Source organism: Moschus berezovskii, chromosome 14, assembly GCF_049115385.1.
Source record: "Moschus berezovskii isolate FMDL1 chromosome 14, NW_MosBer_1.0, whole genome shotgun sequence".
In the NCBI taxonomy this organism is placed as follows: Eukaryota; Metazoa; Chordata; class Mammalia; order Artiodactyla; family Moschidae; genus Moschus; species Moschus berezovskii.
The window spans coordinates 83,783,441-83,796,147 of record NC_142473.1 but is presented as its reverse complement, the minus strand read 5'-3'; the positions used below and the strand labels follow the sequence as shown (position 1 = coordinate 83,796,147).

General features: G+C 38.3%; 2 protein-coding genes across 2 annotated transcripts; both read right to left on the bottom strand.

Moving 5' to 3' along the window:
• Window positions 1-3,176: 3,176 nt before the first annotated feature.
• LOC148775708 (olfactory receptor 4C46-like) lies at window positions 3,177-4,124 on the bottom strand. Its single transcript, XM_088843545.1, has one exon. The coding sequence runs from the start codon at window positions 4,104-4,106 to the stop codon at window positions 3,177-3,179; it is 930 nt and encodes a 309-aa protein (XP_088699671.1). The 5' UTR covers window positions 4,107-4,124.
• Window positions 4,125-11,214: 7,090 nt separating this feature from the next.
• Window positions 11,215-12,147, bottom strand: LOC148775707 (olfactory receptor 4C16-like). The gene has a single exon (XM_088843413.1). It carries the CDS (start codon window positions 12,145-12,147, stop codon window positions 11,215-11,217), a length of 933 nt encoding a protein of 310 aa, XP_088699539.1.
• Window positions 12,148-12,707: the final 560 nt, after the last annotated feature.

Genomic DNA, 12,707 nt, shown 5'->3' with positions numbered 1-12,707 from the left:
CTCTATAAAAGCTTTCTCAGAATTCTCTTATACATTCTAGTTTCAAGATAAGTTGATGTATCTATTTTGACAAAATGTATATTTTTAACTAATGAATTTTACTTTGTAAAGCAGTTAGTTTCATGGCAAAACCATATATCCCGATCCTCACACGGGGACAAACTCTCCTACCAGAGGGGTGTATTTTTTACATTCAAAGGAATCCACATTAACACAACTTCATCAAACAAAATTCGTAGTTTACATTAGGGTTCACTCTAGGTTTTATGGGTTTTGACATACATCATGACATTAGCTTAGACAGAAAGTATATCACAGACAATGCTGGCCTGGATGAAGCACAAGCTAAAATCAAGATTTCTGGGAGAAATATCAGTAACCTCAGATATGCAGATGACACCACCCTTATGGCAGAAAGCAAAGAGGAACTAAAGAATCTCCTGATGAAGGTGAAAGAAGAGAGTGAAAAAGTTGGAAAAAAATTAAGATCATGGCACCTGGGCCAATCACGTTATGGCAAATAGATCAGGAAACAATGGAAACAGTGAGAGACTTTATTTTCTTGGGCTCCAAAATCAATGCAGATGGTGGCTGCAGCCATGAAATTAAAAGACGCTTACTCCTTGGAAGGAAAGTTATGACCAACCTAGATAGCATATTAAAAAGCAAAGACATTACTTTGCAAACCACGGTCCATCTAGTCAAAGCTATGGTTTTTCCAGTAGTATGTATGGATATGAGATTTGACTGTGAAGAAAGCTGATTGCGGAAGAATTGATGCTTTTGAACGGTGGTGCTGGAGAAGACTCTTGAGAGTCTCTTGGACTGCAAGGAGATCCAACCAGTCCATTCTAGAGGAGATCAATCCTGGGTGATCATTGGAAGGACTGATGCTAAAACTGAAACTCCAATACTTTGCATGCGACGAGTTGACTCACTTGAAAAGACTCTGATGCTGGGAAAAGTTGGGAGCAGGAGGAGAAGGGGACGACAGAGAATGAGATGGCTGGATGGCATCACCGACTCTGTGGACATGAGTTTGAGTGAACTCCGGGAGTTGGTGATGGACCGGGAGGCCTGGCGTGCTGTGATTCATGGGGTCGCAAAGAGTCGGTCACGATTGAGCAACTGAACTGAACTGAAATAAAGTTCATAGTCAATAAAGTTCTGCTTTATTGACTATGCCAAAGCCTTTGACTGTGTGGATCACAATAAACTGTGGAAAATTCTTAAAGAGATGGGAATACCAGACCACCTGACCTGCCTCCTGAGAAATCTGTATGCAGATCAAGAAGCAACAGTTAAAACTGAACATGGAACAACAGACTGGTTCCAAATCAGGAAAGGAGTCTGTTAAGGTTGTTTATTGTCACCCTGCTTATTTAATTTATATGCAGAGTACATCATGAGGAACGCTGGGCTGGAAGAAGCACAAGCTAGAATCAAGATTGCTGGGAGAAATATCAATAACCTCAGATATGCAGATGACACCACCCTTATGGCAGAAAGTGAAGAGGAACTCAAAAGCCTCTTGAGGAAAGTGAAAGAGGAGAGTGAAAAAGTTGGCTTAAAGCTCAACATTCAGAAAACAAAGATCATGGCATCTGATCCCATCACTTCATGTGTAATAGATGGGGAAACAGTGGAAACAGTGTCAGACTTTATTTTTTTGGGCTCCAAAATCACTGCGGATGCTGATTGCAGCCATGAAATTAAAAGACGCTTGCTCCTTGGAAGGGAAGTTATGGCCAACCTAGACAGCATATTAAAAAGCAGAGACACTGCTTTGCCAACAAAGGTCCGTCTAGTCAAGGCTATGGTTTTCCCACAGGTCATGTATGGATGTGAGAGTTGGACTGTGAAGAAAGCTGAGCGCCGAAGAATTGATGCTTTTGAACTGTGGTGCTGGAGAAGACTCTTGAGAGTCCCTTGGACTGCAAGGAGATCCAACCAGTCCATTCTAAAGATCAATCCTGGGTGTTCATTGGAAGGACTGATGCTAAAACTGAAACTCCAATACTTTGGCCACCTCATGCGACGAGCTGACTCACTGGAAAAGACTCTGATGCTGGGAGGGATTGGGGGTGGTAGGAGACGGGGACGACAGAGGATGAGATAGCTGGATGGCATCACCGACACAATGGACATGGTTTGGGTGGACTCCGGGAGTTGGTGATGGACAGGGGGGCCTGGCGTGTTGTGGTCCATTGGGTCGCAGAGAGTCGGACACGACTGAGAGACTGAACTGAACCAGTTCAGCATTTTTCATAAACCAGATGTTGTGCTACTTGCAGAAACTATTGTTAACAAGTAGGTAAGTATTATAGAGTGTATGACATTTTATTTATTTAATAAAGCAAAATTTCTCTCTGATATTTCTTCTTTCTGATATTAAGCTATACTTTTACTTAAATCATCACTATTTTTGATGGATTATCAGGATAAGATCATGACATAAGCAAAGCAAAATGATTCTGAAAGCAACAGGAAAGTTTGGAAATATGGTGTAATATAACTTTCATACCCCTTAGAGGTTAAATGGCCTATTAGTTTCACCCCCTAAACTAGTTATATACCATATATAAAATTATATATATGTATATATATGTGTGTATGTGTGTGTGTGTTTCAGCACAGTGCCTGTCTCAAAAATGGAAGTAATAATGTAGTTATGTGTCCTTTCTGTTATCATTGCCTGGCAACATAGCTCAGTAGCTGACAACACAGTCTGAGAGGTCAGCTAAATACAGCTAAATAATCTTCAATATTTCTGTTTTGGAACTTTCCTCTTTCTGCTTGCTTTCCCACCTCTAAAATGAGGGTAGTAGCAATATCGACTTCATTGGATTGTTACAGAGATTACTGTTAAATATGAGTGTTTTTTTTAATTTATTTCATTTTGTTTTATTAGAATGAGTTTATTGATCCACATACACTGAAGAAACTTGGAAAAACTAAGCCCCAACCTGGTAGAATGTTCCAAACATGCAAAACTAGTCTCCTGTTAAGTTTTTCCTGACTTTTCTTATAACCAATTCTTCTCCCCCCTGCAGAATCTGTGATGTATACTGGCTATTTATTTTCCTTTTGTCTCATAGGTATTCTCTGCTGAAAGCATCAGCAATGTCTTTTTGACCTTTGCATTAGTAGAATCAATGCTGGGCTTCCTATAAATTTTATCTATCACCTGAAATCACTTTTCTATTATACAAATTCCTAATGGCATTTTTCATCTGGGCATTTCTTAAGGTATAGATTAAGGGATTTAACATGGGAGTTATCATTGTATAAAACACAGTAACTGCTTTATCAGTCGGAAAAGTAGTTGCTGGTCTCAGGTACACAAAAATGCAGGGCACAAGGAATATGATGACAGCTGTGATGTGGGAGACACATGTGGAGAGGGCCTTGCGCCTTGCCTCCAAACTGTGTGTCCTTAGGGAGCACGCAATGACCACATAGGAGCCCAACAAGAGGAGGAAGTTTAACAGACAGAGGAAACCACTGTTGGCAGCAACAAAGAGCCCTAGAGTGTGGGTGTCAGTGCAGGCAAGGTTGAGCAAAGGGTTCAGATCACACATAAAGTGATCTATGACGTTAGGGCCACAGAAGGGTAAGCGGAAGATGAAGAGGATGTGAATGGTTGCATGAAGAAAGCTCCCCACCCACACCACTCCGATCAGCAGCCAACACAACTGCCGGTTCATGATGCTTGTGTAGTGCAATGGCTTGCAGATGGCCACATAGCGGTCATAGGCCATCACAGTGAGCAGGATGACATCAGCACCTCCAAACAAATGTTCCCCAAAGATCTGAGTCATGCATTCATTGAAAGAGCTAGTTTTTGTTTCATGAAGGGAATCTACAATCAATTTCGGGTTATTGACAGAGGAGTAACAAGCTTCAGTAAAAGAGAGATGAGCCAGGAAAAAGTACATCGGGGACCCCAATAATGGGCTGACTGTGATGGTGACCAAGGTGAACACATTCCCTACCACAGAGACAATGTAGATGACCAGAAACACTGCAAATATGACTCTCTGCAGCTTTGGATACTGTGTGAGTCCCAGTAGAACAAACTCTGTCACATTGTTCCTATTCTCCATGTATATTATATTATGATTAATTACATAACCCATTGCATAACCTGAAAAAAAATACATCATATTAGCTCAATCTTGGATTCATTATCCTTTCCATGTAATAAATGTCAAGTTCTATTGAGTTCTGAATTCTGAAGAGTAACTTTATTCTTTTGATAAAGGAAGAAAATATTTCTGATCTCTTGAAGTTAACGAAGTTAACTCAAATCCTCTCCTAGGATATGTTTATAGTTGGAGACATGAGGAACCCTATGCACACACAGCAGTAGACCATCTGTGCACATTTAATCATTTGAGATGACCCAGAGCCTAATGAGAATCAACAGGTCTTACACATAGTAGTAGCAAAGCTTCCCAGGTAGTTCAGTGGGAAAGAATTTGCCAGACAACGCAAGAAAAATAGGAGAGGCAGCTTCGATCCCTGGGTTAGGAAGATTCCCTGGAAAAGTGAATGACAACCCACTCCATTTCTTGCTTGGAAAATCCCATGGACAGAGCAGCCAGATGGTCTACAGTCCATGGGGCCATAAACAGTCAGACGTGGCTGAGTAAGCACACAGTAGTAGCTAAGCCCAAGAGGCTGAAAATGGATGTGAAAGTTATGAATGGCTGATGGATTTTCTCGCTACTCTTAGGAAATGGGAAACCGTGTAAGGTAACTGAGACTGTGAGTATAAGGATGAATAGAGATTTGAGAAACAGGGAATGCTGCATATAAGTCCAGTAAAGATATCTGTGTGATTTGTATGACAGGAGGATGCAAGGCTGAAAGAATACAGGAATCAGACTACATACGAGCTGACACAAGTTGTAGCCGAGCATTGGTGTGGGAAAGTACTGAAAAGATACAGCAGTGACTGCAACAGAATTAACACCTTTCCTATGAACTTCCCTAATCCAGTCATTCATAGGTACACTGCTAACGATAGATCACTACATGCATGGCATGGCTGTGTGCACGCTAAGTCACCCCAGTCGTGTCTGACTCTATGAGACCCCACACACTGTAACCCAACAAGTTCCTCTCTTCATGGGACTTTCCAGGCAAGAATACTGGAGTGGCTTGCCATTTCCTCCTCCAGGCAATCGCCCTGACCCAGCAATCAGACCCACATCTCAATTCTTCTCCATTGGCAGGTGGGCTCTTTACCACTAGTGCTACTTCATAGTGTGCAGTGATAGAGAAAAAAGTGGGCATGCCGAGTAAACAGAGATCAATGCAAATTTAAGCTTAGAGCCTCAGCCTAAGATGTGTGGCTGTTAATACTGGTGGAGGCCCATCTGAGCAGTGACCAGTGAAGACAGCTGGGAGAAAATGGGTTCTCAACACTGCCAATGAGAGTTTCAGCCTGGCAAAGCTTCCTGGGCCCTCCATGTAACGACCTACCTTTGCTCTAACAACCTCATTTCTAGGAGTTTATTCTGAGGAAGCAGATAAAGGGACAAACAGCTGTATGCAAAGATGCTGGCTGTAGAGCTATTTACAAGATCAGTCCCATCATGAGGACTGGATTGAATGACTCACAGAATAGGAAGCAGCTATTAAAGTGATGAACACAGATAGACCAGACAACAGGAAAAGGATTAGGCAGAAACACACACACACACACATAAAAAGGTGCCCACACTATCCAGTAACACTTGAAAAATCAGCTATACCTTATGACCCACTGCTGCTTCAAAATATGCCCTTATGCATACAAACCATCTAGAAAAATGCACATCCAGCCATTAACTGCAGTTCATTACTTCTGGAAAGAATGATGGGGGAGTTGGGGAGGAGGTCAGAAAAAAAAAGGACGGTTCCTTTCCAACAAGTACACTTCTGGACTGTTAGTATATGAAGTCGCAAATAATCAGAGGCTAAATGTGTGATATTAGTAAACTGCTAAAAAAAAGTGTGTATGCAAACGATGCACAAATAAATATGTACATTATGAATGGACCATTCAGATTTCAAACACAGACAGAGCTACCTGCAAGGTGTCATCCAGGTAGAGAAGTGATCTGGGATAAATCTATGTGAATGGTATCATTCCATCCATATAGAAGAAATAATCATAGCACACAATAGCAATAATTATGTCATTAACTTAATTTGACAAATGAAAAAATTGAATCTCATCAGATTAAGAAATTTGTAAGACCCAATTTTCTAACCTACACTTATTTTGCCATCATATACTTTTTTTAATAATTAAGACTAATCATGCCATTGGAAACAAAATTTAAATACACCTCACACACAAAAATACATCAACATGATTATTAATTGGTACAAACCATGACTTGTTTAGTCCAAACATGGATATGTAGAACTCTTTGGAGCAACTGCTATGCATAATATGGGCCTCTTTGGCTTCTTTAAAATTGGAGATGACTGTTCCTCGGTTTAATGTAGGGTTAATTTTTTTTCTGTATTATTTCCAAAAAAGTCAATGCTTCCTAATCCTCTGTGAAAAACAGTGATAAAAATAAGTAAAGTTCTCCTGTGTGTCTTCAATGGTGTGCTGGATACATTTATATTCACATAACAGCCTGTGAGGGGGATTAGTCTTCTCACTTGATATTAGAACAAATAAGAATAAAAGGGCAAGAAATGCACCCCAGATCAAGAAGCTGCAGGTGGGAAAAGGCAAGATTCTAATCTGGGTTTCTAATTCCCAAGCTAATATGCTCAATCACTGGGACTGTCATTTTCAACATTTTGTGGAAGAGTAAGGTGAATTCTTTCTTTTACAATTAAAAATAAATTTTAAAATTTAATTCTTTATTTTTTAACATTTTAAGTATTGCTTTTTTATATATATTTATTTTATTTGGAGGCTAATTACTTTGCAATATTGTATTGGTTTTGCCATACACTGACATGAATCCACCACACGTGAACATGTGTTCCCCATCCTGAACCCCGCTCAAAATTGCTATTGTTTTTGAAAAGTGTTAAAACATAGTTACTATATACATAAACTCATATCAATGGACTTGAGTCTGAGCAAGCTCCAGGAGATGGTGAAGGACAGGGAGGCCTGGTGTGCTGCAGTCCATGGGGCCGCAAAGAGTCAGACACAAGTGAGGAGCTGAACAACAGCAACGTACATAAAGTAACAGTCTTTACTAAGTATCACCACTGCTGAAGAACTTACCTTCTGGTCTTAGATGACATTAATGATATTTGACGGTATTCAGAACTAATCCCATCTTCAAACTGACCTCCTCTTAGGATAAGGAAATTTCAATAAGAAAGATGCGACACATTCAGAAAGAAGCTATTCAGATAACTCAGTATCAAATCAGTAGGAGATAAGTCATTCTATATGTTTACATATTTCCTTCTAGCCTAAAGAGTCAATGAAATTTCACAGAAAACCTGGAACTTGAACTTAGAATAAATTGAGATAGAAAACCATGGAGAAATGATCATCCATGGATGGTCTACTCCAAAAGTCAGTAGGCAGAAAATGTGGTGGAAACACCTTCAAATGGATCTTTCAACTCTTGACAAGTCTTCCTCTGGAAATGTAAATAGCAGATAAAAACATTTTCAATTGCATGTGTGGATATTTAACAAGGTTCCAATAAGGGTTCAAGGACTTTGTCTTATAGCTGCTCTTTCTCTCCCAGGAACTAATTATCTGCTTTGATGGAAAGGCTTTTTCTTACAAGCAGGTATTCTGAAGAGACATGCTTGAGAAACACTCATTCTTGAGTGGAGAGTTGTATTCCCTGCACTTGCAGCTAAAATAGGTGAATCCCCTTTATACGAGCCTGGTTTTCTAAGAAGGACAATGCCATGTGAATGACAAGGAGAGCAGTATTCCAGCCTTGGGACCTGCGATGAAGTTAATTTCTGCACTCATGTCAGAGAACGTCTTTCTTGTTATCAGTATCAGAGTTCCTGGAAACCTAGTACTGATTTCTTGAGAGCTGGAGCAGTGAGGCCATAAGACTAATGGCAGCCATTTAAAAGTATTTGAATACAAAACTTGTTTTTCACAATCATTAGAAGGCTATGACTATAAAGAGAAACTCTAAAAAGTTTTTCAATAAGTTTTGTCTGGGACAGTTGTGACAGACATTGTGGGATACTAAGTGACATTACACATGTGGATAGATACATAAAACACAGGAAATTAGTTCTGATGTCAAAGTGAATTATTTGACGTCTCTGTCACTTGGTATCATTTTGGTCCTTCTAGGAAGTATGTAGTGATAAACTATTGAGTTTTTACTTTGATTTCTTGATAACTACTGAAGCTGATAATTTTTAAAATTATATTAGAGGCAATTTCTATACCTTTTTTTGGAATTTTTTTAAGACCTCTGTGCAATTTAAAATAGGAGTTCTGGGTTTCTCATCACTAAATTGTAGGTGATTTATATATATATTCTAGATACAGTTCTTCTTTCATATATATGCATCATATATAAAATGAATTTATATATATAATTTTACACATAAATTTATATACAATGTAAAATTTGGTACATGTGGATGTAGATACAACTTTTTCGTACTCTGTGAACTGCCTTTTTATTTTTAAAATTATGATCTCTAATGATCAGAAGATTTAAAATATTAACAATGTCAACTTTTTGGTTCTTGATTGTAGTTTTTTACAGAATTTTTATGGGTTTAACTTTGACTTCTTGATCTATGACTCATTTTGAGCTAATTTTCATCTATCGCACGAGGTAGTGATTGAGGTTCCCTTTTTTATATAAGGATATCCAATTGATGTGGTATAATTTGCTGAAAAATATATTATTTCTGCTTTAATTACTTTGATATCTTTGTAAAACTTTTCATTTTTTAAGTCTATTTATGGACTTTCGATTATGTTTCAATAATTTTTATGTTTATTCTTATATCAACACTTTACAACCTTGCTTTCGTTCATTTAGTTGTTTTTATATTTTTATTTTATATTAAAATACAATTGATTAGCAATAATGTGTTAGTTGCATGTATGCAGCAAAGTGATTCAGTTATTCCCATACAAGCATCCTTTGTTTTTAAATTATTTTCCCATTTAGATTATTATAGAATATTAACCAGAGGTCCCTGTGCTGTACAGTAGGTTCTTGTTTATCTATTTTAAATATAGCAGCATGTACATGTCAATCCCAAACTCACAGTCTATCCCTCTCCTCCCCCCTTTATCCCCTTGTTAATCATAATTGTGTTCTCTAAGTCTCTGATTGTTCCTGTTTTATAAATAAGTCTGTTTGTATCTTTTACTTTAAGATTCTGGCATATAAGCCATATCATATGATATTTGTTTTTCTCTGTCTGACTTACTTCACTTAGTATGATAATCTCAGGTCCAACCTTGTTGCTGTAATTGGTATATTTCATTCTTTTTAATTACTGGGTAATATTCCATTGTGTGTGTATGTATATATATATACAGTGTATCTTGTTTCTCCATTCTCTGTTATGACATTTAAGTTGCTTCCAAGTCTTGGCTATTGTAAACAGCACTGTGATGAACATTGGGTGCGTGTAACCTTTTGAACTGCATTTTCTCCTAGTATATTTCCAGGATACGTATGCTGGGTCACATAGTAGATATATTGAGTACATTTTTAAGGAACCTCTATATTGTTCTCCTTAGGTATTGTATCATTTTATATTCACACCAGCAATGAGGGTGAGTTCCCATTTCCCCACACCCTCTCCAGCATTCATCATTTGTAGACATTTTTAATGATGGCCATTCTGAGAGCTGTGAGGTGACATCTTGTAGCTTCACCTTGCATTTCTCTAATACTTAGTAATATTGAGCATCTTTAATATGCCTCTTGTTCATTTGTATGTCGTCTTTGAAGTATCTAAAACAGAATTATTTTCCTTTGCTAAAACTGGTTTGTGTGCCACCTATTCTTCCCATTGCTTCTCCTTTGGAATTTCTAGAGACCACTATACTTTTTCCTGATTCTAGTTTTTCCTTTTCAAGAAAGGAAATTCATAATTCATATATGTGTACATAAATAATTCTTTCCCAAGCATAAATAACTTCTGACTTATATCATTCAGCATATTCAATATATTAATATTTTGAAATTCACTGGCTCTGTGGACATGAGTTTGAGTGAACTCCGGGAGTTGGTGATGGACAGGGAGGCCTGGCGTGCTGTGATTCATGGGGTCGCGGGGAGTCGGACACGACTGAGCGACTGAACTGAACTGAACTGAACTGAACATCAACTGTCTACACTCTATCTACAGTCCCACATAAATCTATTTATTTTGTAATATACATACTATATTTATAATAGCCAGCATTATTTTTTCAATATCGTGATTGGTACGATTCAAGAGAAACCTTTATATTGTCCCCAAATTAGAAGAAACCATATTAGGAGCATAGTGAGCATGCTATTAACTAAGTCACTTCAGTCATGTGAGGAGCACAGTGTAGATTTTATTAAAAATGCGAAAGTGAGAAGAAACTGAACAATTAAAACCCTCTTAAGATTGAAAAATCTGACCTCAGAATGTTAACTTTCCACCTGAGAAGGAAGGGTCTGCTTAAATGTATGGTAAGAATTTGGAGTGATCAAAAAATAATTGAAAGGAAAAAACTGCTAGATTATATACTGTCTCTTACTACATGAAGCTTCTGCTGTTATTTGAATCAAGTGTTAATCAGGAACAAAAATGCTAATTGAAGGGCATTGAATAGACATGATGAAAGAGAAACTTTTAATAAAAATGTTGAGGAAACAAAAATGTTACTAAGTTGTGTATTTTAGAATATAGGGCAAGATTACATAGGAGCAAAACAGGAGACAGCAAGGTGAAGAAGGGCAGGGAACACATTAGATGGAAACCTCAGAGACATTAATACAGCAAGTGAGAGATACAGAGACGCAGCGTCCAAGCTGCTGGGCTTTAAAGCCTGCTCACATCTAGTGTCCTCTCTTCCTCTACATAAGTCGGACTCAACACTAACAAGTATGTGTGTGCACGCTGCTTTTCAATCTTAAGGGCAGTGGCTGTCACACCCTAAGACAGAATTATGCTAACTTCACAACGAGATGAGAATGGTCTCTATGGACTTTTTCTAGGTCAGTTCAAACACTGAATAAATCTTGAAATTTCTACTCATATTTTGTCATCTGACATCAACTTCTTACTCCATAACATCCTCATGGCATTTTTCACTTCTGCATTCCTCAGGGTATAAATCAGAGGGTTCAACAAAGGTGTCCCAATTGTATAAAACACAGCTATCATCTTATCCATGGAGAAGGTGGTAGCCGGGCGAGTGTATATAAATATGCAAGGACCAAAGAACAAGATGACCACGATGACGTGGGAGATGCAGGTGGAGAGGGCTTTTCTCCTCCCCTCAGCACTGTGGTTTCTCAGAGAATGCAAGATGATAGCATAGGAGAGCATCAGCATGACGAAGCTCACGGTACAGATGGCCCCGCTGTTGGACACCAAGAGTAGGTTGGTCACATAGGTGTCTGTACAGGCAAGTTTCAACAAAGGCTGCAAGTCACAGAAGTAGTGGTCAATCACATTGGGACCACAGAAAGGCAGACTCAAGGCTAGAAGAATCTGAGCTGATGAATGCACACAGGACCCCACCCAGGCCAGGGACATTAGCACACCGCAGACTCGATGGCTCATGATGGTCATGTAGTGTAGAGGCTTACAGATGGCCACATAGCGGTCAACAGCCATGAGGATCAGGATGAAGATCTCCAGGCAGCCAAAGAAGTGGAATGCAAAGACTTGGATCATGCACCCACTGAAAGAGATAGTGGTCTTCTTCAAAAGGGCATCAGCAATCATTCTAGGAGCTATGGAGGTACAGAAGCAGGCATCAGATAAGGATAGGTAGAAAAGGAAGAAGTACATTGGACTCCCAAGTGCCCGGCTGGTCTTGACGGTGACAATAATCAGCAGGTTACCCAGCAATATCCCCAAGTAAAGAATCAAGAAAATGACAAACAGTATTTTCTTCCTAACAGGATCTTGTGTCAACCCAAGCAGAATAAATTCAGTCACATTATTTTTCAGCTGCATGATTTTATGAAAGAGGAGAAGAGATGAGTGTGAAATGATTAATCTGAAAAAAATAAGGAAATAATTCATAGGATGTTACATGATGTTATGGAATATTGCTTTTGGGGGCCATCGTACCTGTGATTTCTTAATAACTAATGTTAAAACTTTGTGTGATAATTTTTAATGATCACTGCAAAGGTTTACTGTGAGTTTCAAATAAGCTTCTGAAAGTAAGAATTTCCTATAAGATTTTCTTTTTATAAAGCTTGCTAAGTGTGATACCGTTATTGATTAAATTTTCTAATTTGTTGAATGTATAGTTAAGAGATGTGTCTTTGTTATTTCTTTCATTTGTTTGTCATATTCAAAAATTTTATGGCACATGTTTTTCATGGTATATCACTTGGGATTTAGGATATACATGACTGCCTTTGGAGGTTCATGATATAAAGTCATACTACCCCTTTAACTCTGTTAAAAACATCATGCATAAACATTTATGTATCACATAATTGCTATACATAGAGATATATAATCATATATATGTATATATATATTTCATATGTTCCACCTCTTCC